General features: G+C 65.6%; 1 protein-coding gene across 22 annotated transcripts in view; it reads left to right on the forward strand.

Moving 5' to 3' along the window:
- MCF2L (MCF.2 cell line derived transforming sequence like) overlaps positions 1–23833 on the forward strand; it is a 91351-nt gene that overhangs the window by 27232 nt on the left and 40286 nt on the right. For 9 of the 22 annotated variants that reach the window (XR_006061040.2, XM_060394229.1, XM_042255082.1 and 6 more), the window contains exon 1: positions 4805–5192. The exons of 8 other annotated variants lie outside the window; for them this stretch is intronic. Coding sequence is in view for 13 of the 14 variants with exons in the window: in XM_060394229.1 (XP_060250212.1) it covers positions 4898–5192 (295 nt within the window). In the remaining variant the exon portion in view is untranslated. Of the gene's footprint in view, positions 1–4804; positions 5193–9797; positions 9946–18266; positions 18514–23833 lie in introns of those variants that run through there. 5 more of the 22 variants (XM_042255089.1, XM_042255092.1, XM_042255093.1 and 2 more) reach the window with 2 other exon arrangements.

Consider the following 23833-nt stretch of genomic DNA (forward strand, 5'->3'; position numbering starts at 1 on the left):
ACCTGACTTGAACCACTGAGCAGAAGGGTCCCTAGTGTCCCCTCCCCGGGGTTGACCGTGAGCGGTCAGCACTAGCTCCCGACGTGCATGGAGGCATGCTTCAAGCATGGAGCTCGCGCTGGTCGTCCACTTCACATGTGGTAACATACATGCTTCAGTGTCCAGATGGATGGATGAGGGTGGATGGAGGCATGGAGGGATGAAAAGAGTCACTCAGTCGTGTCTGACTCTTGGCGACCCTATGGAATGTAGGCTCCTCTCTCCATGGGGTTTCTCAGGCAGGAATCCGGAGTGGGTTGCCATTTCCTTCTCCAGGTGAAAATACAAGCGCACCATGTTTAAAGTGTTCGTGTCCCCGGTGAGGACTCGCAACTCCTGGGCCTCTGCGTGTTGGAGGGATGCGTCACTGGGCGTGAGTGACGAGGCCGCCTCACCTCCCAGGCTCGAGTGCGGCAGGGACACTCGCCCTCTAGTCTGGCACCGTCTGTCTTCCCATCTCTTACACCAATTCCACCACAATCCAAGAAACCAATTCCAGCTGCTGTCCCAGCTGCTCAGCCGGCCTCTTGGGCTGGGCTGCTGTCCTGGGACCTTCGTGCAGCAGCATCTGGGTCCGTGGTAGTCACGCGTCTGCCGCATTCCTTTTAAGGCCCCGGGCATCCCACAGCAGTGTCCCCCGGAAGCTGTATTCAGGCTTTCAGTTGCAGGCTGCAGGCGGCCGAGCTGGTGTTTACGACGTTCCCATCCTGCCCGAATCCCACGGTCTTCCCACCCTGTCACCAAGACCGAAGTTGCCCTGAGCTCGTGAAAAGCTCAGCTGAAGCAAAGGCGTCCAGGTGATTGGTTTAAAGGCAGGAAGGGGGGTGAGAGGGTGGGCATCCTCCCCCCCACAGGAGTGGGGCCTCAGTCTCCCCATCTGTGAAGTGGGTCACGAGAGCTCCTGCCTCCAGGGTTAACGTCACAGAAGCTCATGTGGGCAGGCGCCCGGGTCACGGTCCTTGCCGCGATTACACGCTATTAACTGTTGTTCGACTGACCTCCCAGGGGTGCGAGGCGGGGGTTCTCCCAGCGAGTGAGAAGTAAGGGGAGGCGCTCAGGGAGCCAGGACCACACCCACGATCCAGGCAGAGGGGCCGGTGCGAGGAGGGCGCCCAGCGGCACGTCCAGGCCCCGCGCCTGGGGAAGGAGCCTGCGGCCTGGAGCCTTTGCTCGGCCCAGACCCGCAGATGCACCCGTGTGCGAGGAAGTCTACCTGTGGGTAGGAGGCTCCAGGAAAGCGTAAAGCTGGAAAAAGGGCCGACCGTTCTTTCTCTGCTCCAGAGAGCAGGTGCCTCCTGTGTCTCTAGATGGAGTCAGCGAAGGTTCTGGGCTTCTGCTTTATTCCGTCAGTAACTGTGTGACAGGAGCAAGTCCAGTCCCCAAAGCAGGGCCGGCTCCTCGTCCTCGACCTCGCCCTGCATGGCCTTGGCACTCTTTCACCAAAGGGGCGACCTGGGACCAACATGTTACCAAGTGATGACTTCCGGGCAAAGATACTAGGTGTGGTGAACTGGGGCCCTTCATATGACCTTACTTTTGTGAGAATGCTTTGTCTTTAAAAACAGAATTGTTTAGCCTCTTGATTCCTGAATCCTTCTTAAGGGTAAAATGTTGTTTGATATTTGAAAAGTGAAAGCCACTCAGTCATGTCCGACTGTTTGGGACCCCATGGACTATACAGGCCATGGAACTCTCCAGGCCGGAATACTGAAGTGGGCAGCCTCTCCCTTCTCCAGGGGATCTTCCCAACCCAGGGCTCGAACCCAGGTCTACCTGTGTTGCAGGCGGATTCTTTACCAGCTGAGCTACAGGGAAGCCCAAGAATCCTGGGGTGGGTAGCCTGTCCCTTCTCCAGCGGATCTTCCTGACCCAGAAATGGAGCTGGGGTCTCCTGCACCGCAGGATTCTTTACCAGCTGAGCCGCAGGGAAGCCCTGCTATTTGAGTGAAGGCTGTTGAATGTGCAGAGACGGTGGGGCTCCTTGCTTTATCGGTCGTGCGGCTGTCCGCCTCCATCAGTTCTGAGGGGAGTGGAGTTCTCACTGTCTTCCCATCTGAAACCCTCCCTTACTGTTGACAGGATCACTTGTCCCCATGGACTCTCATTCAGTCACTCCTGGACGCTTAGGGAGCAGAACCAAGGCCGGGCCAGCACCTCGCAGAGTGGACAGCGAGGTTCTGTCTGGACCCGGAAGCTTCACTGGGCGCAGTCCTCGGACGTGACCGTCACTCACTGTGATTGGCGTCAGAACTGAGCAGTTCACGGGCTTCATGCTTGCTCTCAAGGAAACAAAGGAAAACCTTTATGTAAAATTTGGCCCGGCCGCGTCCCAACCTGTGTCTTGGAAAGAATTTTGCAAGCATGCTTAGGGAGGAGCTGAATCACCTTGTCATCGTTGCCAGTGTTTTAAGACCCAGGCGGCACTGCTGGTAAAGGACCACCTGCCAAGGCAGGAGATGCCAGAGACCCAGCTTCAATCCCTGGGTCGGGAAGCTGCCTTGGAGGAGGGAGTGGCAACCCGCTGCAGTGCTCTTGCCTGGAGAATCCCATGGACAGAGGAGCCTGGCGGGCTGCGGTCTATGGGGTCGCACAGAGTGGGACACGACAGCGCCTCACACACACGCAGGCATCTGACCTGGGCATCATCTCCAGACGTCCGTCAGTTGTGCCGTGACCGTTGTGTAAGAACGTAAGCATATCATTTAAAAAGCTCGTTGTTAAGGGCAACCAGTTCCAGGCTCTACAGGCCTGTTTCTCCACGGACAGCTTTATTCCAGGTCACAGAAGCCTCCGAGTGTTGGGGCCATAGCGAGGTTACTCCCATCGCCCAGCCCCAGAGCTTCCTTTGTCAGAAGGAAGACATGTCCTTGGAAGTGACAGGAAGCATCACCCCTCGACGCCCTACTGGACACGGAGGCTGGCCGCCCGGCGGCCCTGGGAACCGCCCCTGGGTGGGGCCCGGGCTGTGGCCGAGAGTGGAGCCAGGGACGAGCGGGCGGAGGTGTGAGGAACGGACGGCCGTCGGGATGGGCCCTGCAGACCTCAGCACCCGCCGGGCAGCCAGGACAGCGGGCCTTCTGCCTGTGTGGCTGGGCGCCCGCCCAAGGGAAGGCCCGGGAGGGGTGCTGGCCCATGCCTTGCCAGGCTGGGGGGCTGGGGCACCTCCCCTGTGTTCTGACCCCCCGGGAACCCGCCGGCCCTGTGGAGGAGCCTGCTGTGTACACGTGTCCGGAGAAGACAAGGGGCAGGCAGTCCGCAGGCTCGGATGGCACTGCTCCCAGCCCGCGTGCACCCTGGGAGGACTGACTCTTCAGTCCCCCAGCGTCTCACTTGGCATCAGACCGGCTCCGAGTGACCCTCTGCTCCCTGGCAGGAGCAGCTCGGCTGTTTCACTGCCAAAAGCCTTAGGTTATTGATAGGCATTTCCTGCTAATTTGAGGTCATGTTGTGTGACGTACACCCCTGGGCCCAGCAGCAAGAGGCCGGTTCTCAGGCAGCCTTCAGCATCCCCGGCTGCTCACACGGGAGGGTGGCCAACGTCCTGCGTGAAGCCCTGGCTCCCGGGCGCCTGTGATGTTTCACGGGGTCTTGGGGAGGAAGTGCCCACCGACTGCTGGGAAAGTCCTGCGAAATCTCAGATGCTCGGGAATTCGAGGCTGTGAGTGTGCAGGACAGAAACGCTCCGGTTGTGACCGAGATCCCACGCAGAGCTGACTTCTGGGGAATCGCTCAGTCGTGTCCAACTCTTTATGACCCAGTGGACTGTAGCCCACCATGCTCCTCTGTCCATGGGATTTTCCAGGCAAGAGTACTGGAGTGAGTTGCCATTTCCTTCTCCAGAGGATCTTCCCGACCCAGGGATCGAGCCCAGGTCTCCCACCTTGTAAGCAAGGCGCTTTACCATCTGAGCCGCCAGGGAAGTCCTAGAGTTTGGTTAGCAACACTTTTAAAACATGATCAGGTATTTAGGAGACAGCAGGTTAACCCCAGCGGCTCGGCAGGAGGCCCCTGTGTCTGGTCATGAACTGTCTGGGTGGGTGCGCATTCTGACTCACCGGCCCGACCCCCTGGATTCAGGGTTCTTTGGGGCAACAGCAGGCACGCAGGGAGGGACATGGCTCAGGGTCGTGCTCACTGTGGGCCCCAGAGCCTGTGGGGGCTGCTCCTGTGGACGGCAGGGACCATTTCCACACGGCTGCCCCGAGGCCCCGCACCCTGGTCTCGGGGTAGCCTGCATCCCGGACCTGCCTCATCAAACTCACCATCTGTTTCCTCGGATCGTGAGCCAGGCCGGCCTCGCGGGAAGCCAGTGAGAAGACGCAAGCGTGGGTGGTGTCTGCTCCAGCTCGGGGTTGGTCCTGTCGGGAATGCCCGTGCGAGGAGGTGAACCACAGCCCCAGAAAGGGAGGCCCAGCTGCTCCCAGGGTGCCTGATGCCGCACGCGCCCTGGCACAGCTCGGGGCTGCCCCCAAGGCCTCGTCAAGGGGCAGGCTCGGAGCCTCTCTGTGGAAAGTGTCTCCGGCCAAACAAAGCCTCGATCGGTTTCCTCTCCGTGAGCTGCAGTGCCGGGCGGCGGAACTGCCGGTTTATTTCCAGAGCCCGGCCACGTCCCCTGAGGCCCTCCTGCTCCTGCTGTTTAGACGCAAGGCTTCCTGAGCTTGGAAGGGTTTTCTCTCCTCGGCCCCTGAGGCTGGGAGCTCCGCGCACAAGCCCACCCCCGAGGAAGGAGGAAGGAAACGCCCAGGACTCGCACGTAGACAGCCTCGCCCGCCTCGGGAGCCCCTCTCTGAGCACAGGCGTGTCCCCCGCGCTCCTCTGCTGCCCCTTGGACACCGGCGTTCTGGGGGCTGCAGCCTGGATGCGCACGTCGCCCCGAGGTCTCCCAGCGCCGTGTGCCCGGCTCAGCGCGTCCTGGGGTCAGCCCGGCCCTCGAGCGTCCCCCGTGGAGCCCTACAGGGCGGCCCTCGGGGTAGCTGGGGCTGAAGACCGGGAGCCACCGCCGCTGCCTCCTCCTCGGTGGGGAGACTTTGGGACCATGGTCAAGAGGGGAGCGTCCCACGGAGCCCGGGGGGCCCCCCAGCGCTGGCCCCGCCCGCTGCCCCTGCTGCAGCGCTGGAGGCGTCGCCGGGTGGCCTCGAGGCGCCCGCAGCCTGGTGAGGCGGGACGCGGTGGTCTTATCCACGGGCATGCGGGGGGCCCTCGGTGGGTGGCAGCTCTCTGGGTGTTTCTTTTACCAAAACTCGTATGCAACTCACAAGCCTGTTAAGAAAGGTAGGCTAGAGACGCCGTTTCGGTCGCCCCAACCAAGGGTGGAGCGTGGTCGCCTCGGTTCACTCTGCCCTGTGGTCCCAGGGCCCTGGACCCTGGCCAGGAGCACGCTGGGGAGGACGTGGGAAGAAGGCTCAGCGGACAGTGTGGGGGAGGTCTCGGGGCTCACGCCGGCTGCGGCAGGGGCAGGGTGCCCCCAGGGCTAATCCCTCTGTCCTGCCCCTCGGCCTGGAGCCCCCGCGTCCTCCGGGGGCCGAGAGCCAGAGGGTGGTGCTGACCGTGGGGGCGCTCGGGGCCCCACGGGGCATCAGGGGGCGTCTGTGCCCAGACGCCCGTGTGTCTGCCGCGTGCAGGACGTCAGAGCGAAGGTGCGAGCCACCCCTCGGGCTGCACCCTCTCCCGCTCTGGCAGGGCCGTCCTCACCTGGCGCGGGTGGGGAGCGTCTGGGGAGGACACCGGGAGCCCAGGCAGGGCTGACCCCGTGGACTCAGCTCCTTGCTGACGGCTCATGGCCGTGGTTCTGCGCTTGGCTCCATCCGAGCGCACGACTCAGGGCTTTTCGCCAGGAGTCTGCTGACTCCTGAGCTGACTCAGGGCTGGGGGTCGTCACCAGGGGCCTGTGTGCCCGCCTGGCCCCAGGGCTCTGTGTGTGTGGCGAGCCTCTCCCGTCCTCCTCCCAAATCAGCTGTCTGCCAGGCACACCACACGGTGGGGGGGGCCCCGAGTTGCCTGAGCGGATGTGACCTGGCCTTGGGGATCTGCACCCCGGCTGCTGGGGGTGTCCAGGACTCCCTAGTCCTGGAAGGACTGAACTGCCTTGATGCTTGGAGGCCTTGTGCGGGGAAGGGAGGCTGGTGGCTGAGTCTGCACCCCCCCAGGCGCGGGGCAGGACAGGCAACCTAGTGCTCCAGGGGCCCCTCGGGGGAGCGAGGCCCCAGGGTACCTCTCTCAGAAGTGGGGGCCCCAGGGTCCTGTCTGGGCGGAGCAGGGGTGGCTGTGAGCTGCGGAGGGCTGCCCGGGGGCGGGGGAGGTGGCAGGGTTGCGGCCGGAGCAGCTGCTCAGTTCCTGGTCAACCGGAGACGCCTCTGCTGTGCCCTGCCCGCCGGTGCTCGGACCAGGGTGGAAGGCGGGCAGTTTCCGGCTCTGACACGTGCGGCCCCAGGCGGTGTGGTTCCATGCAGCCCCGCCTCCCCCAATGCCCACCCCTCCCCCTCCCCAATGCCCACCCCTCCCCCTCCCCACTGGCCAGCCCTCCCCTCCCCAACTATCCACCCCTTCCCCTCCCCCACTCCCCACCCCTCCCCACTGCCCACCCCTCCCCTCCCCCACTGCCCAGCCATCCCCACTGCCCCATCCCCCCACTGCCCCACCCCTCCCCACTGGCCACCCCTCCCCCAATGCCCACCCCTCCCCCTCCCCACTGGCCACCCCTCCCCTAATGCCCTCCCCACTGCCCACCCCTCCCCCTCCCCACTGTCCAGCCATCCCCCTCCCCCACTGCCCACCCCTCCCCCACTGTCCACCCCTCCCCCACTGTCCACCCCTCCCCCGTCCATGCCCCACCCCTCCCCCAATGCCCACCCCTCCCCCACTGTCCACCCTCCCTTCCCCCACTGCCACCCCTCCCCTCCCTGTCTACCCCCTGCCCGCACTGCTCAGCCTGGCATCTTTGGGATAAGTGTTCTCCACCTGCAGGGATAGCGCCGAGCCTGGGTGCCCACGACCTCCTTTTTCCTGCTCTGCCCGCGGCTTTCCTCCCGCCTGTGAGTCTGCCCAGGCTCCTTCCTACACGCTTGTGTCTGGTGGGCTCTCCTCTGCGTCTGGTGGAAAGAAGCCCCTTCAGGTTGGGGGATGGTTGAAGTCAGCTTCCTGCTGCAAGTGAGGGCTCAGGAGACAGTGGCTGGAGACAGGCGAGGTGTGCTGTGATCGCCAGAGTGGACACAAGCAGCTCGTGGAGAGGAGGTCCGGGACACATTGCTGCGTCTGCTCTGTTCCTCCAAGGAGCCACCACCTTTCAGAAGCAGGACACCACTGAGCAGGACACTCACCTGGGACACTTGGGTGGGACTGAGTCCCAATAAGCAGGGAAACCAGCTGTGTCCTGCAAATTTGCCAGTTCGCCACAGGGATGTTCCAGGTTGTCAGGGACTGTTCTACACAGAACCAGAACTGAAAAAGCAGTGAACACATCTGGGGTTTTCCAGGTGGTATAGAACCTGCCTGCCAGTGCAAGAGATGCAAGGGACATGGGTTCCATCCCTGGGTCGGGAAGATCCCCTGGAGAAGGGAATGGCAACCCTCCAGGCAGTGTTCTCGCCTGGAGAATCCCATAGGCAGAGGAGCCTGGTGAGCTACAGTCCATGGGGTCACACAGAGTTGGACACGACTGGCCACACACACACATACGTGTGAGGCACGTGAGTGAGCTGAGTGAGCCCAGAATTTCCCTTATGAGCTTCCCAGCAGTTTATGCAAAAGGGGAAATGATTGGAGGCAAGGTCACGTGCACAGAAAAATGAAAGGTTCTTCCGGAAGGAATTCTAGAGGAACTCAGTGGACCGGTGGGTGCACCGAAACCCTCAAGGAGGTGTCTTTGGGATGTTTCCTTTCTTCTGGGAAATCGAAGCACCCGAAATTGTCGAATATGGCACTGGCTGCAGGGAAGGCCCTTTCAGACGCGGCCGGGGTTCTAGCGTCGGCCTGGGCCCTCCGCCTGCTCGGGAGAGCCCTGTTACATGGGGTCTGACCCCGGCCCAGACAGGCTCAGGGTCGTCGCGCTCCGGGCGCCAGGTCAGGGCCTCGGGGCCGCCGTGCGTGGGTCTGGGAGGCGGGGGCCGGAGTGGGCCGAGAGGGTGGCCGGAGCCCGGTTTCCTTAGAGCGGCCACAGCATGCGCGTGTCTCAGGAATGCAGCCAGCACGCGGGTCTCGCCCACAGCGTGTCTGTCGCTTGTGAGCCCGGTTTTCATCCAGCAGTGGCAGACGCCACGGCCGGTTTGGCTCTTGGAGAACAGGCTGGGAGCTTGTGGGAGCTCCGTAGACAGACAGGGCACGCTTCAGTCAGAGTGCTTTCTCAAAGGGCACCCTCCCCTCGAGGGGTCTCCGTACAGGCTGTACTCAAACCTGTGAGAGAGGAGACGCGCCACAGTCGGAGGAAACCTGGTGATCCTTACTGCTTCTGTTATTTTGAATTTCAAGCAACTTGGTTGAAGTCCTTGCTCTGGCCTCTGAGCTAAACTCCCCGATTTCCCCAGACTCAAGGCGGACGTAGTAGGGGGGTTAGGCGTGTGGGTCTGTGTCTGTGGGGTCAGGCGTGTGGGTCTGTGTGTGTGGGTCTGCGTGTGTGGTGTCAGGCGTGTGGGTCTATATGGGGTCAGGCATGTGGGTCTGTGTGTGTGGGGTCAGGCGTGTGGGTCGGAGGGGGGTCAGGCGTGTGGGTCTCTATGGGATCAGGCGTGTGGGTCTGTGTGGGGTCAGGCGTGTGGGTCTGGGGGGGTCAGGCGTGTGGGTCTCTATGGGGTCAGGCGTGTGGGTCTCTATGGGGTCAGGCGTGTGGGTCTGTGCGTGTGTGGGGTCAGGCGTGTGGGTCTGTGTGGGGTCAGGCGTGTGGGTCTCTGTGGGGTCAGGCGTGTGGGTCTCTGTGGGGTCAGGCGTGTGGGTCTGGAGGGGTCAGGCGTGTGGGTCTCTGTGGGGTCAGGCGTGTGGGTCTGGAGGGGTCAGGCGTGTGGATCTGGGGGGGTCAGGCGTGTGGGTCTCTGTGGGGTCAGGCGTGTGGGTCTGGAGGGGTCAGGCGTGTGGGTCTCTATGGGGTCAGGCGTGTGGGTCTCTATGGGGTCAGGCGTGTGGGTCTGGGGGGGGCGTCAGGTGTCTTCGTCTGTATCTGGGGGTCAGGTGTCTGGGTTTGTGTGAGCTTGTGGCCCCCACGGGCCCCGTGGCCTGGGGGCTTGGCCTGGGCTCCAGTGAGTAACCGAGCCTCGCTGGGCACCTGCTGCTTGGGTCTAGGGGCCCTGCCTCCTGGTCCCTGGGCCGCGGGTGAGGGGCCGTCCCCTGGTCCCCATGCTGGGCTGGGCAGGGCAGGGCCACAGAGTCTGCCTTCTGCGGCGGGCAGGTGTCCTTGGGGATCTGAGGGGCCTCCGGTGGGGCAGCTCCTTCTCCCACATGGGGCCAGAGGAGCCGGCCTTGGCTGATGTCTGGAGGGTCAAGGGGCCTTGGATGCGCCTCCTTGGACAAGCATGGCCCCCGTTTGCCCTGGGTGTTATTGGCTGGGCCAGGTCAGTGTCTTCTGATTGGCGTGGCTGTGCTGACCTCAAGGCACCGGCTGAAGCGCGGAGGTGGTCCAGGCCTTGCCCCGCGGCCAGGTGGGGCTGCCGGGCTGGCCTGTGTGTGAGTCTGCGGGCGGGGTGAGGAGGCGCCGGCCGCTGCTGGGTCACCCCGTGGTTGCAGGGTGAAGTGAAAGTGAAAAGCCAGCTGGCCCCGGGCCGGCGGTTGGGAGCAAAGTCCAGCGGGAGGAGGCGGATGGATCGCAGGCGCAGCAGGCCCTGGGCATGGGGGACGGTGCGGCCGCCCGGATCTCCGTGGCGGAGATGAAGAGCTACTACTATTTCTGTGAGTGGTGCTTCTGGCTGCTCTCGACGGCCGAGGGTGAGTCCACGGCTGAGGGTGAGCGCACGGCCGAGGGTGAGCGCAGGTGAGCCCCGGTGCCCGGGCTCCTCGTGGTGGCAAGGGAGGGCAGCCGACGGGGCTTCGGGCGTGTGGGTGCTCTGCCCACTCGTCCTCAGATGACCCTCCCTTTGGCCAGAAGCCCACGCCTCGCCGTCTGAGCCCCGCTGTCAGAGCCCTGCCGTCAGAGTGGCTGGACCGCCTCGAGGGCGCCCGGTGGGGAAAAGGTGCGCGTCAGGCGCAGGGCGCAGCAAAGCCGTCGCCGCGCAGCGCCGTCGAGCCCGTGAAGGCGGCAGCCCCGCGCCTCAGTGCGGTGAAGTCTCGGAGCTGCCCGTGGCCGCTAGGGGCTGGCAGTCCCCCCGGGCCAGGCGCTGACCATGCCATCTGCGGGAGGCGGTGAGGGCCGAGGCACCTCTGTGAGGGACTGGGGGCGCCGCCGTGATCTGGGCCTGGTCCGCAGTGAAGGCCCAGGCTGGTGCTTCCGCGGCCTCGGGCAGGTGTGGCTCTGACTCCCAGCGGGTCCAGAGCTCTGCGTGTGTGACCCGTGGCATCCCTGCCTCGCGGGAACCTCGCCCGTTTCACAGATGGGGAGGGCCAGGCGTCAGTCGCTGGAAGCGCCCTCGCCTGTCCTGGGCGGTCGTCAGGATTGACAGTGGGATCAGCTTCTCGGGTCAGCGGCCCCCTGGGCCCTGAGCTCGAGACGCCCAAGGCCCCAGCGCTGAGAACCGTCCTTGTCGCGACGCTCAGGTCCGGTCCCCGAGTGACCCGACCTCCGTGGGTCACTTTTGCCGGGCACCCTCTGGGTGCCAGCCCCCCGCCCTCGCCCCGGGGCCGGCAGGGGCTGCCCGCGCCAGGGGCCCGGGTCTCACGCGGGGGCCATGCAGTCTCCACCCACCCGTCCAGCACTTCCTGGGGACACGCTGGTCCTGTTGGCACCGAAGGGCGGACACTGCAGCCCCGGGCGGGTAGGCACTGCCCAGGCCCCCCGAGCCCGCCGGGCACGAGGTTAATCTAGGCCGTGCGGTTTCTGTTTTGATTCTCCATCCCCTTCCTCTTTCGTTTAATGTCCAGCTTCCCCTTCTGGCCCCGTCGGAACCGCTGTCCCATGATAGCAGTGTCAGCGGAGTGGGTGCCCTTCTCACGTTCGGCCAAAAATACCCGACTGGTGGGTTAAAACTGAGTCAGAGCAGCCACGGGAAGTGAGACCCGGCCTCCTGGGGCCGTGGGCTTTTGCTTCCTGGGTCTCAGAGCTCAGCCTCGGCCCCAAAGAGCAGGCGGCCCGGAGCGGGGGCTGGGGCCACACCCTGGCTGCAGGCGTCGCTCAGCAAACGTGGGCGCATCAGGGCCGGCCTGGCGGGGGAGCGACTGCTGTCGGGGGCGAGGGGGGGGCCCTCCCGGCCCCAGCCCCAGCCCGCCCGAGGGCCGTGGGCTGCAGGCAGACGACGGGCTGTGAATGGTCTGTGTCTGGGGGGCCGCAGGGGGTGAGTCGGTGGGACGCCTCCCCGGAGGCGCTGCTTTGTTTGGTGTAGCTCCGCAGGGCGTGGGGGCTCTTGGCCACACGCAGCCGCTTGCCGTGGACATGGCTGCCTCTGGCTGGACGCGGCTGCTTCTGTGCGTCACCTGCCATGTTTGCAGACGGACAGCGTGATGCGGGAGCAGAAGAGGTTAAGAACCTGCAGTTCTGCGATTTAAACCTGCGTCTCCACGCACAGCAGGGCGGAGGGAAAAGCAGTGGGGAGACCGCCTGCTCAGGCGCGTCTCTGCCCCCAGCCCAGCGTGGGCGCCTCCGCTTAGGCCTCCGCAGCTCAGGGGCAGAGCAGAGGGCCCCCAGGGGCTGGTGGGGGCGTGCAGGACCAGTGAGTTGGGGGCAGCAGACGGCGGGGGTCCCCCTCGGGCCCGAGGTGGACCGGGAAGCCCCCCGGCCCCAGGTGCCCCCGGGCCCGGTGCCCAGGCAGCGTTCAGCACATCCCGGTCATCCTCTCTGGAGTCTGGACCCCATCTCCTCCCACCAAGACGTCACATCCAGGACCTCGCCCCCTCCTCCCCCTCGAAAAGAATCAGGCGTCCCTTCTGAGCCCAGAGCGGTTTGGCCCAAGCCGCTAAGTGATTTTTAGTTACAGCCGTAGTTACATTTTTAGCACAGAGGTAAGAGCTGTTCCCAGGGGGGTTCCCCGGCGGTCCCGTGGTTAAGAATTTGTGCTTCCACTTCAGGGGCTGGGGGTTGACCTCTGGCTGAGCAACTAAGATCCTGCCTGCCTCACATGTGGAAAGTAAAAAAAACAGCGGCTCTGGCCGCCCACCAGGACTGAGCCCTCCCCTCCCTGGGGAAGCTGGGAGCTGTGGACTGCCCGAGGCCGTGGCAGGAAGGCCGGACAGCTTTAAGCAAATGGCGTGCAGGCCACCCTCCAGGGACTTCTTCTCAAGGGTCGTCTCCTCCCCCGTGCGGGTCTGAGGGGCCCCGGGCACCCTCCCCTGGTGCCACCCCCCTGGTTCTCCGGAGCACCCTGCCCGGGGGCCCAGGAGTGCGCGTCCCCACAGCTCAGCGCCTTCCGCCGTGCCTCTGAGCCGCCGCCCCCTCGAAACTGCGCCAGCCCGGCAGGCACACCCAGCCCTGGCTTCGTGCCCCCCCACCCCCGGATCCTGGTGCGGGCTGCCTTCCTCCCGGCCCGTGCCCGGGGTCCTGCTGTGCTTTAAAAAGGGAACAAGCCAGCTCGGTGGCCACCTTTAGTGCCCAGAATTCCCGAGGCCGCCGCGGTCCAGTCACCTCTGCGCCACCCCAGATCCCACAACAGAAGCCCCTTAGTGTTTCCAGGTGTGTGTGTGTGGGGAGCCTTTCCTCGGGGCTCAGGTGGCCCTCTGAGTCCCCACGCCTGCTGCCCACAGGCTGAGCCCCTGGGGTGTCCAGGGCCCACAGGCGTCCTCGCTGGGCGGTGCTTGACGGACCCCAGGCCCAGCCGTGTTTGCTGTGCCCTGCGTCTGCCCCGCGTCTGCCCCTGCGCCGCCCAGAATTGCCGCATGTGAGACGCCAGGGCGTTGATCTTCTGGGAGGCGGCCCTCCCTGCGCTCTGTCCAGGCCGCAGCTTGTGCGGAACAAGCCGAGCGTTGTTCCCGAGCCTCGAGGGTGGGAGCCGGATAAACACTGTCCCACCCCGCCCGCAAGGCCGCGATGCTATCTGTGCTCCGTGTCTGTTTTTCCAATCTGCTGGGAGAGGCTTCCTGCTTAGCTTGGGGAGGCGGGTGGGGGCACCTGGCCCTGCCCACAGCCCCTCGGGAGGGCGAGCTGCCTGGTTCCGCCTCCCATCCAAGCAGCCAGGCGCCCCTCGTGTGACTCCACGCACGCGAGAAACACAGGCCAGGGTGGAAGTGAGGGCTGAGCAGTTCCTGTGGCCATGTCCGGCCCCTCAGTGGGCGAGCCTGGCCGTCCTGGCTGTGGTCGGGAAGGGAGGACGTCCTTGTGGAAGATGCGCGGGTGCAGGACGCAGAGGGGCAGTCAGCTGCAGAACCCAGCGGTGTTCAGAGGACAGGCAGCATGGCGCCGGGGCTGGCGGGGTCCAGGCCCTGGGGGCGCCGGGGCTGGGTGTGTGCTGGACGGGCAGGTGACCGGACGCCAGAATCAGGCTGTAGTCAGAGAAAGGGGTGCCAGAGGGCGGGGAGAAGCGCCTGCGCTGGGGCTCGTGGGGGCTCGTCCTGGCAGTCTCTGAGCGAAGCTCATCACGGATGCCGGGGGGATGTGCTTCCCTCCGACTTCACGGACCCGTCTTCGCTGCCCACGAGGCGGTCAGGCCTCCCCACACCCTCGCACTTGACCCCCGCAGGCCGAGGTCGGACGTGCCGAGCCCGCACCCCCAGGCGCGTCCCCTCCGGCCGTGATCCCCGCAGCACAGCAGGCGTGCTCATCACCGTCGAGGGGTCTGGTGTGGCCGTTTCAGCTGCAGGCGAGGCAGGCAGCGGGGGACTCGGCACGGAGAGGTGGCCATTGGCCGGGCGGCTCCGGCCACAACAGCAGCGAGCCCGCTCCCGTCCCCGAAAGGGCCCTGGGTCCTGGAGCGTGGCCCTGTGGTGGCCACCTGTGACTCAGCCACGGACCACGTGCCGTCATCTCGGGCACCCTGGGGACTCGGGGCCGGGGGGCTAAGCTGCCTCGGGTGGAGGGTGGGGAGGGGTCTGCCCTTCAGAGAGTCTGGAGGGTGGGTGGGCGGCAGACTGGAATCCAGGCTCCAGACGAAACGAGAGTCATCGGAAAGCCCTGGGGAAGGACCACGAGGAGCCGGGGCCGGGCTGGACCCCGACAGACCGTGAGCCAAGACGAGGGAAGGGCGGTGGGGGTGTCCCCCGAGAGCGCTGGCCTCGACCCGCGGTGTCGGCCCGGGCTCCTGAGTGCGTGTGCGGACTGCGGCGCCTGTGTGAGCTGAGAGCTTGCTGAGAGCTTGCTCGGGTCCCCTGAGCAGTGGTGGCACGTGCCCCAGGGTCTCACTGCTGAGTTCACGGCGGGAGCTTGAGGGGAAGCCTGGGGGCGAGGGGCTGTGATGGCCAGCGGAGGGGGCCACCGCTCGGGCTGGCCCCTCAGGGCCTGCCGTCACGCCGGGAAGCCTGCTTCTCATCCTGTGGCCCTGGATGAGCTTGGGGCTGGGAGCATGCATTTGGCTCTGAGCCAAGCGGAGCAGAGCTGGGGACCTTCCCCTAAGAGGGGGCAGCCTGGGCTTGAGGACCACAGAGCCTCAGAGGGACAGGAGGATCCGGGCGGGGGGACCTGGGGGGAAGGAGGGGGGGACCTGGGGGGAAGGAGGGGGCGTGGGGGGAGAGGGGCTGTGGGCACCACAGAGCCCCAGTGGGACGGGGAAGAGCCAGGAGGAGGGCCCGGGGGGAAGGAGGGGACGTGGATGTGGAGGGGAGGGGCCCGCTGGGCTGGGCGAGGATGAGGAGCCCTCGGGAGGCTCTGCAGAGCGGGGACACCTGCCGCACAGGTCGCCATGACGATGCTCCAGGGCCAGGTGGCAAGGCCTCAGCAAACAGGAGGCTGTGAGTCAGCGACGGCTCCTCCCTATCTGCCACCAGCGGGTGTGGCTGCAGACGGTGGCGGCCTGAGGCCGCTCGGGGCCCCGCACCCTCCAGGGCCTGGATCCTGCTATAAAGTCACACCTCTGGATGTTCTCGTGGGGTCCGGGAGGGCTGTCTCGGCCACGGACACGGGGACCATCCTTGCTTTGCTCGTCTTGCGCCCCTGGACAGGGAATGATTGACGCCCAGTGTCTGTGACTGCATGCGGACCACCAGGGTGGGAGGTGGGTGCACCAGGGCGGCCCGAACACTGCTCAGAGCGTGGCTCGTCTACACTGTGCTCAGAGCGTGGCTCGTCCACGCCGCGTGCTCAGAGCGTGGCTCGTCTACGCCGCGTGCTCAGAGCGTGGCTCGTCTACACTGTGCTCAGAGCGTGGCTCGTCCACGCCGCGTGCTCAGAGCGTGGCTCGTCTACACCGCGTGCTGAACACGCATTGTGACTTCTCAAACAATACCCTGTTCACAGTCAGGTCCCTGCCCGCAACGCCTTCCAGCTAAGGGAGCTCCTGCAGGGCAATTGGGGTGCTGGACACCCTTCCCCTCAGGAACAGAGGTTCCGCCCTGCTGCCGCCCTCCCTGCGCCCCCCACCCCGGCCCCCTGCCCCCTGCTCAGCCCCTAGGCCTGCGGTCAGCCTCCAGCTCCTCTCCCACCATCTGGCCTTGTCCCCAACCCTCCGCAGCCTCTCCTGCTGGTGGTTCTTGTCCTTGTACTGATGGCCTGCTGGGCAGAGCGCCATAAAAAACTGCCCTCTTTGTCAGTCGGAAAATTGTGAGTAACTGGAAAATCACCAGCCCCCTCCCACCTTGGAGAACCTTTGTGCCTTAGACACACTCTCCCCTGGTGCCCCGTGCCGGGTCCTGGGTGAGCTCGAGAGCCTGGAGCTGCGCATCAGGGTGTCTGGCTGCCGCTCCGGGCTCCCGCTCAGCTGTGCCCATGTGGCGTGTCAGCCCTGGCCCAGGCCCATCCTCGAGGGTCTGCAGGGTGCTAGCTACTGAGCCATCCCCAGGGGCCACAGGAAGTGTGTGTGCCCTTGGCCCCCAGCTGGCCTGAGAGCCCTCCCACGCCGAGCTCAGCCCCCTCTCGAGAGCACAGCATCGGGCCGTCGTGAAAAGCAGGGACCGGACCTGGGGCCTTAGATCCATCCGCACTGTGAGCAGGAAAGCCTGGCGGGCTTCTGGGGGAGGCGGCAGCCCCACTTGGTGGTGGGGGCTCTGGTCACGGGGCACGGGGGCACCCAGGAGCTGATGCAGGGCTCTGAGGCCGAGGAGAGCCACGCCGACGGGCTTTAGCAGGACAGAGTGGGGCGAGGGTAGGGGGCGCCTCTCCTCCGTCCTCTCCCGTCCCACCGTGTGTGTTCAAGCTGGGCACTCCCGCTGGGGCACAGCTGAGCCTGGGGAGCGGAGCTCGGCCCTGGGGTGCGTCCTGGGGTGGGGGCAGGTGGCCTGAGGCTCGAATCACAGGGACCAGAGCTCCACGGCCGTGGGGGGAAGGCTGAGGTGTGGGACCTGCGGGTGTGCCCGTGGCCCTCGGCTCCGTGGGTCCTTGGGCCGGAGACACCTAAAAGGATCTGTTCTCACGCCTCCCCGACCGCAGCCGCTACTGGGGAAGCCCCCCCAGCCTGCTCCAGGGACCCCGGAGCCTGGGTGCTCCTGCTGGACCCCACGCCTCGCCAGCTGCTGCTGAGTGTTTGATGACGGGAGGAACCGATCACGTGTCTTTAGAGGGGAAACCTCCAAACCACCAACTCCTCTTTAACTCCGTGCTGGAGTTCCGAAGTGATCTGGTTTTAAAGGGGGCCACGTGCTTGTTCAGTGCAGAGTGCACCGTGATGCCTTCAGGGTGGAGCGCAGGGCAGGCGTTGGGAGTCCGTCCACCAGTCTCCCCAGGTGGCGGGCCTCGGACCTCAGACAGCAGGTGGGGCGTGCCTCTCACGTTCGAGCACAGCCTGGAGGGAAAGGAGAAAAGTAGATCCTGTGTCGTGGGCTGGAGAAGGGCACCCGCAGTGGAGCCCAGGGGCCCAGAGTTTGGGCCCAGCGGCTGGGCGAGCAGCGCGGCAATCCGCCTGAGACAGTGACTGGAGGTCAGGCCTTCCTCTTGACTTAAGTCGGTCAGGAGGGTGTGGGTCAGGCCCCAGTTGCTGTGGAGTCGGGGAGAAAGGGCCACAGAGCAGGCGAGAGGGATGGAGCCCCAGCAGTGTGACCGCGCCAGAGCACGTCGGGCCTCTGAACGGCCACTTCCAGCTTGCGGTCACCTACTCGGGCCGGAGCAGACCGTGCTTGGGCCATCCCGGTCTCCGCGTCTCCGAGGAGTTGGATCGTGACCCTGGAGGCTGGGCTGAGACTGGAACCGCCTGGGGTGTAAGCCAGGTGTTGGGGGGCGGTCAGAGTTACCCCTGCTCCGAGGGAAGGTCCCTGGCCCCGGTGGCCTGGGTGCCCATTTGAGCCAGGTGTGGGTGGGTCTCAGAGTCGCCCCTGCTCCGAGAGAAGGTCCCTGGCCCCGGTGGCCTGCGTGCCCATTTGAGCCAGGTGTGGGTGGGTCTCAGAGTCGCCCCTGCTCCGAGGAAAGGTCCCGGCCCTGGTGCCCCGGGTGCCCGTGTGAGAGCCCGAGGCAGGAGGCCTGTCCAGTGTCAGCGGGAGGCCGAAAGAGAGAGGCCACAGAGGAGCTATGAGGAGGGGGACACGGGGCCCATCCAGGGAAGACCAGCTCAGACCCCGAGCCACATGACAGGCGGCGGGGCGTGGACGGGGCGCCTGGCACGCAGTGACCACGGCCCCGTGTGGCGTGATCAGCTGGACTCCAGGGCCTCCGCTTGGGTTCGAGGCCCCGGAGCCCAGACTGGGCAGGCGCAGTTGGCTGCGTGCCCGGGATGGGGAGGACGGGCCGTGATGCCCACAGACAGTCTTCTCCAGGTCCTGCAGGCTGGGCTCAGCCTCCAGGGTCCCTCCTGCTGGAGACTGGGTCCTCGGAGAGAGCATCACACCACCTGCAAACCCGACCTGCGCTTTAACGAGCTCCCCCGGGCCCCACTCCCCGGGGAGGCTGGGGGGCGGGGGTGCCTCATTCTGAGGTCTTCTTGAGGACCTGAGGGGTCTCCCCGGGAGGTCTTGGTGGTCCCAGCCCCCAGGCCCGCCCGACCGCCCACAGGCTTAGGAGCCGCTGAGCCTGGGGCCCTGCAGGGAGGGCTGGGACGGGCGGCAGGGAGGGAGCCGGCCCCGGGGAGCCCGAGCACCACCCCGCCGAGCGCAGTTTGCCGGCTGCGAGCGGAACAGGCAGGCGGACCGCGGGCTCCGGGCAGAGCCTGGTCCTTGTCCCGCGGGTGGGCGGCCGGCATGGAGCCCAGCCACCTCCCTTTGTGTGCCCAGCGCGGGCGTGCCGGGTGGCGGGGCGCTGCCTCCTGATGCGGCCGGCGGGCGACAGCATGACCCCAAGCCTCCTCTCCCTGCTGTCGCGGGACCTGTCCACGCTCTGGCTGCTCCTGAAGACCCGCACAGGTGGGCTGGCCGAGGGTGTGCGCGAGGGCGGGGGCCCCGGGGCCTGGACGAGGGACCTGCTCGCCGGCAGCGAGCTTGCAGGGGGCCTCCTGGGCGGGTGGGCTGGCCGGCCCCCTCCCCACCTGTCCCCGTCCTCTCCCCCATCCTGAGCAGCGCCTGCCGGGCACCAGGGCGCAGCCGCGCTCAGCCTGGAAGCTCCTTTGTTCCGCTCCCAGGGACGTTGGGGGTGGGGGTCTCCCTGCCAGCAGGGGCGGGACCAGCAGGGCAGGCAGGGGGGCGCCGCAGGGGGCGGTCTGCAGCTGGCGCCCCCGTACCTGCCCGCCCCGGGAGAGTCGCGCCTGTGGTGACCGAGAACAAAGAGGTGGCCCTGGGCGGAGGCACCTGGGCTTCCTGGTCACGTTTCCAGGGATGGAAGGTGCTCCTTCTGGAGCGCTCTGTTGTGAGCTCATCTCCAGTGGGTATTTCTGCTGAGGATTGAGGAGTAATTCGTTAAATAGGTCTTTTGTAAATTGTAACGAATTAGCCACACCCTCGCCTTCCGTGTCTGAAGTTTCCAGTTTCATAGAGAGGAGACTGCGTGTGTGAACCTACCGGTGGATGAGGCTCAGAGGGTGACTGCTGGGGGGGCCGGGGCGGAAACCTCAGTCATCACGCTTACACCCAGATCACAGGGCTCGTCCTGGGGGGACAGCGTGGACGGGGGCGTCGCGCTCCTCCGGGGGGGCAGCGTGGACAGGGGCGTCACGCTCTCCTGGGGGGCAGCGTGCGGCGTCAGGGTGCCGAGGCTGGAATCCTGGAAGGCAAGCTTCTCGGGCTCAGGGCTTTGTGGTCTGCCCCCGTCCCTGGGCAGCGAGCTCCCTGCCAGCTGCTGGGTCCTCCCTTGCGCCCTCGTGGATTCACTGCGGGGGACCCAAGGGCTGGAGGGCTTCGCCCCAGCCTCTGGAAACGTCTGTTTTCCTACCGGAGAAAGTGTCCGTCCTCTTCCCAGAGCCGCTGGCACCTGTGCTGGGAGCCCCCTCCCTCGAAGAGGCCCTGGACCCGCTGGCCCGGCGGCCCTTCCCTGCCGTGCGCCCAGTGCCGACCCGTACTCACGCCTGCAGTCTGCCGTCTGCGGACAGGTCATCAGGCTTCCCTCCCGCTGTTGCTCTCCTCCGCGTGTTCTCTGGGTCTCCCCACGCCTTTCTCACCATCTCTGTCTTTCCCGTCTCCGGTGTGTGCTGGCCCCGGGGCTCGGGCCAGTGGGCGTGAGTTTAGGTGGTGGCCTCTACTCATCAGGCAGGCGCCGCAGGCCCGGGCGCCTGGAGAAGGACGGAACGTTTGGGCGAGGACCGAGCCTCAGGCCCGGGGTGGAGGCGGGCGTCCAGCCGCTGGAGGGGCAGCGAGAGCCCAGGAGAGGGGCCTGGCTCGTGCGGCCCGGCGGGCTCTGCCCGCTGTGACTGTGACCGGGGGTCCCTGCGTGTGGTGCCCTGCCTGGCGGGCCGGCTGGGCTCAGGAGCTGCACCCGAGGGCTGGGCAGGAGCGGGGTCCCCAGGAGGAGCCGCGTTTGTTGGTGATGAAAGGTCCGCAGAGACCTGGCACCCAGACTCCGTGTGGACCCCACGCCCGAGGCCCCCAAGCCGCCCTGGGCCTCCCGCCCCTGTGTGCCTGGCCTGCCCGCCGCCCCGCTCCTCGCTGGGCGGTCACAGGCCTGGCGGGTGTGTGTGAACCACCCCGTCCGTCCCACCCAGGCGGGGCACTCAGTGCGGTGTGTTTACACTGGCCCATCGCGGCCACCAAGCCTCCTTCTGGGGCCCGCCCCACCCCCAGGTCTGGACCTGCTTCATCAGGACCCCTCCCCAGGAGGCCTCGCCGGGGAGGCCTCCCTCGGAGCTCTGCAAAGAGGGCCTGCCCGCCGCTCATGTCCCCTCTGGGCTGCGGCCGGGCAGGCGAGACCAGCCCCCGACACGCTCCCTCGGAGCCCTGGCACCGCATGGCTGGAGCTCCCAGAGCCTCTCTGTGGCCTCCATTGCTCTCGCTATCTGTCCGTGAGAATAAGTTCAGAGCTGGATGTCCTGCTTCATCCAAAGATGCATGTTTCCCTGAAGTGCGGCCAGCAGGCCGCCAGCCCTTCAAGGCTCTCCTGCATCTCTCCCTCACGTCGGCTCCCCCGCCGCCTCGCCGGCTTCTCAGCCACACGCAGCGCCTTCAGGGCCCGCAGCCTGCTTCCCGGTCACTTGGGGCACTGACGTTCGAATCCTCGTTGGTCTCTGCCCTTCGGTTTTCAAACCTGCACGTGCTTGCCCTTCCCTGAGGACAAGTTTGGTCGAGCACCTTCTCATATGGGGACTTTTATTTTAAAATACGTGAGGATTCACTTTCTGAGATCAGGAAATCGGGAGACTGTTGGTGCCCCGAGTTAATGATGCATCGTACATGATGGGAACTGTCTGTGCCTAATCCAGGGACAAGTAACTCCTTAAAAATGCCCGGGCTGGGCTGTGAGAGCATACTCAGCCCCGGTGGCTCTAGGCCTCCAGCATCCCGGAGGGCTAACCCCAGAGCCACGGGTCAGACCACAGGTCGCCACGGAGACGTCACTCTTGCTGGACCGGACACTTGGGGAGCTGACCTGGCCCACCCTGGCCGAGGGCCAGGCCGGAGCTGTTCGAAGCCCCAGGCACACTCCTCCCTGCCTTCCTGGGGGGTGGGGGGTCCTGGTGAGCTGGGACTCCCACCCGAGTGAGCAGGTGGAAGCCCCACGGACCCTCCACCTTGGACTCTGAAAGGGCATCGTGGATGTATTTTGATAGAAAACAAACGGAAGCCTTGGGTGTGGACGTTCAACCCGATGTAAACAAGGAAGCGAATCAGCTCATGATGGACTTAGTGGACTTGGGAGCCTAGGGCCTCTGGCCAGCTTCGGACCCCTTCTCAGGAGCCCTGCTCAGCCTCCTGTCTCCTCGCGGCAAGGTGCAAGGTCACCGGCGAGGCAGGAGCCGGCCCCCAAAGCTGAACGCCAGGCCCCTTTGACCCTGGCGACCACCACCTGGGGTGGGTTTCCAGGGTTACAGGGTTCACTCTTCGTCCCGCCAGCCCCGCCCCGTATGTGTTCCCTGCCCCAAGTGGGGCAGCAAACACGCAGGTACTCAGAGGCCCTTCCCGAAGACAGGACGGGCCAGAGGCTGCCCACGACGTGTTACGAAATCCTCGTCCTAAAGAGAGTCAGTTTGCCAAAGGAAGGAAGTTTGCTGCCAGAGTCTGATTGTGTTAAGATGAAGCGGTGTAAAGATGAAAGAGTGCCCCCCCCCCACCCGCCACTGACTCTCTGATGCTGCCCAGACCAAGCGGAACTCGGGGGACGGCTCTGTGGGCAGAGATTCCAGTGCGGGACGGGGGGGGGGGGTCCTTCCCCTTTGTCCTTGTGTACAGCTGAGCTGGGTCTCCGGACGGCTGAGCCATGAGCTCAGCAAGGGGCCATTCCCACTGTCCCCTGACCGGGCAGCGGGCTCTGTGGCCCGGGGCCCTGAGCACCCCCTCCCACCCCAGGTGCCCAGCCCCTCCCGAGCTCCCCCCTGCACCCCTCCCGCCTCAAAGGGCCCTTGACGGGTCACAGCCTGGAGTTTCCGTGCACATTTGGGCCACAGGAAGGCTGGGCTCGGTGGTTAACTGAGGCTCTGTGCAGACACAGAGTGGGTCTGTGGAGGAGCTGGGTGGCCCCTGCCCCTGACCCTGACCCTGAGCTAGTGGGCGGGGCAACCCCACTTCCCGTCCCAGACCACAGAAGGGGCAGGCGGGCAGCTCACTTCCTTCTCAACCAGCCTCGGCCCCTCGAGTGCAGGTTAAAGAAGTGAGTGTCTCCCCCCAGCACCCACCGTCCACGGGGGGCCACGTGACACACACCGCGGGCCTCGAGGTGGCTGGAAACTGCTTGGGGATTCTCCGCTCTCTGCGGGGCAGCCAGCAGCCACCGAATGTGGAGGAGTCGTGTCTGTTTGTCTGAATGGACCGTGCAGGCCACCCTGCTTTGAAACCTGAACTGCTGCCCAGGGGAACATCTCCCTGACATGCTTGCCCTGGGCAGCGGAAGCTGACCTCGAGGAGCCCAGGGTCCATGTTGGACAGACAGTGTGGGCAGCGTGAAATCTGGCCTCCCAGCCTCCTCGCAGCTGCGTGTCTCACACCCGACGCGTGTTCCAAACAAACGCAATGTAACGGCGGTGATCCACCACGTCTGGAATTAGAAACACTTCACGTTCTCTTGGCACAATCATTTCCAGCTGTTTTTCTCCCACAAAAGAAGCAGAGCTGAGAGGTTTCCGTGCACAGGGAGGCCTGCATCGCCCCAAGCTGCCGTGGGCCGACTGCCAGAGCCCTGGCCCTGAGTGTGATGGGCGTGAACCCCCGCTCAGTCCCAGACCCGGAGTGCTGCCCGCTCTGTGGGCCCAGCGGGCCAGGGGCATGGCCCCACCCCCTCCTCGTCTGCACCAGGCAGACTCACAGGGCAGCCGGTGTGGGGGCGGCAGGTCCACGGACAACAGCCGGGTTCTGGGACTTGCCGTGCATCTGACACAGCACCTGCTCCCGCGTGCCTGACTGCGGGGTGGAGGCTCGGCCACGCGGAGGGCGGAGGGCGTTTCGCTCCCTCCGTGGAGCTCTCTCCCAGGCCTCGGTGGCCCAAATCTCCAGCCTGTGAGGGGCCTGTGTCTTAATCCGGGTATAGACTTTAGCCATTTGCCAGTGACCAGCGTGAGTCGTGAGTGCCTGTAGAGAACTCTCCAGGACACCCAGGCCTTCAGACACCAAACGCGGGATGTCAGTCCTGCGGTAGCAGGCAGGAAGCGCTAAGATGCAGGTCCTGTGGGCCCAGCACCCTGGCCCCGCCCACCGACGCCCCAGCACCTCACAGGCCCCTGTCGGTGTCTGTGTTCCCAGGAGTCTTGCTAATCCTTTGTTTCTGGCCGATGCCTCCAGGCTGTGACTGGGGCGCTGCCGGCCCGGTCTAGGACTTGCAGGCGTCAGGCTGTGGAGGGGCTCGGAGCCCTGCTCAGGGTCAGTGTCTGGCAGGGGTGAGGCGCCAGGTGTGTGTCTGGACCCACTTCGGTGCAGGTTTCCATTCTGACCAGCGAGTCCTTGTGTAGACAGCAGGTGAGGGCCCCGGGGATGGCCTAGGCCACCTCCAGGACATGGCTGTGCGCTTGCAGACCAAAGCGGCCGGCTCCCTGAGCAGCTGTCCGGGGGCCGTCCTCAGCCCCGGCGCTGCTCTGCACCCCCGGCCTCCCTTCTGCCTGCCCGCCCCTCTCTGTCCCTTCGTCCCTCTGTGTCCATCCCTGCGCCTTTCTGC

This window comes from Ovis aries, chromosome 10 (assembly GCF_016772045.2).
Source record: "Ovis aries strain OAR_USU_Benz2616 breed Rambouillet chromosome 10, ARS-UI_Ramb_v3.0, whole genome shotgun sequence".
NCBI lineage: Eukaryota > Metazoa > Chordata > Mammalia > Artiodactyla > Bovidae > Ovis > Ovis aries.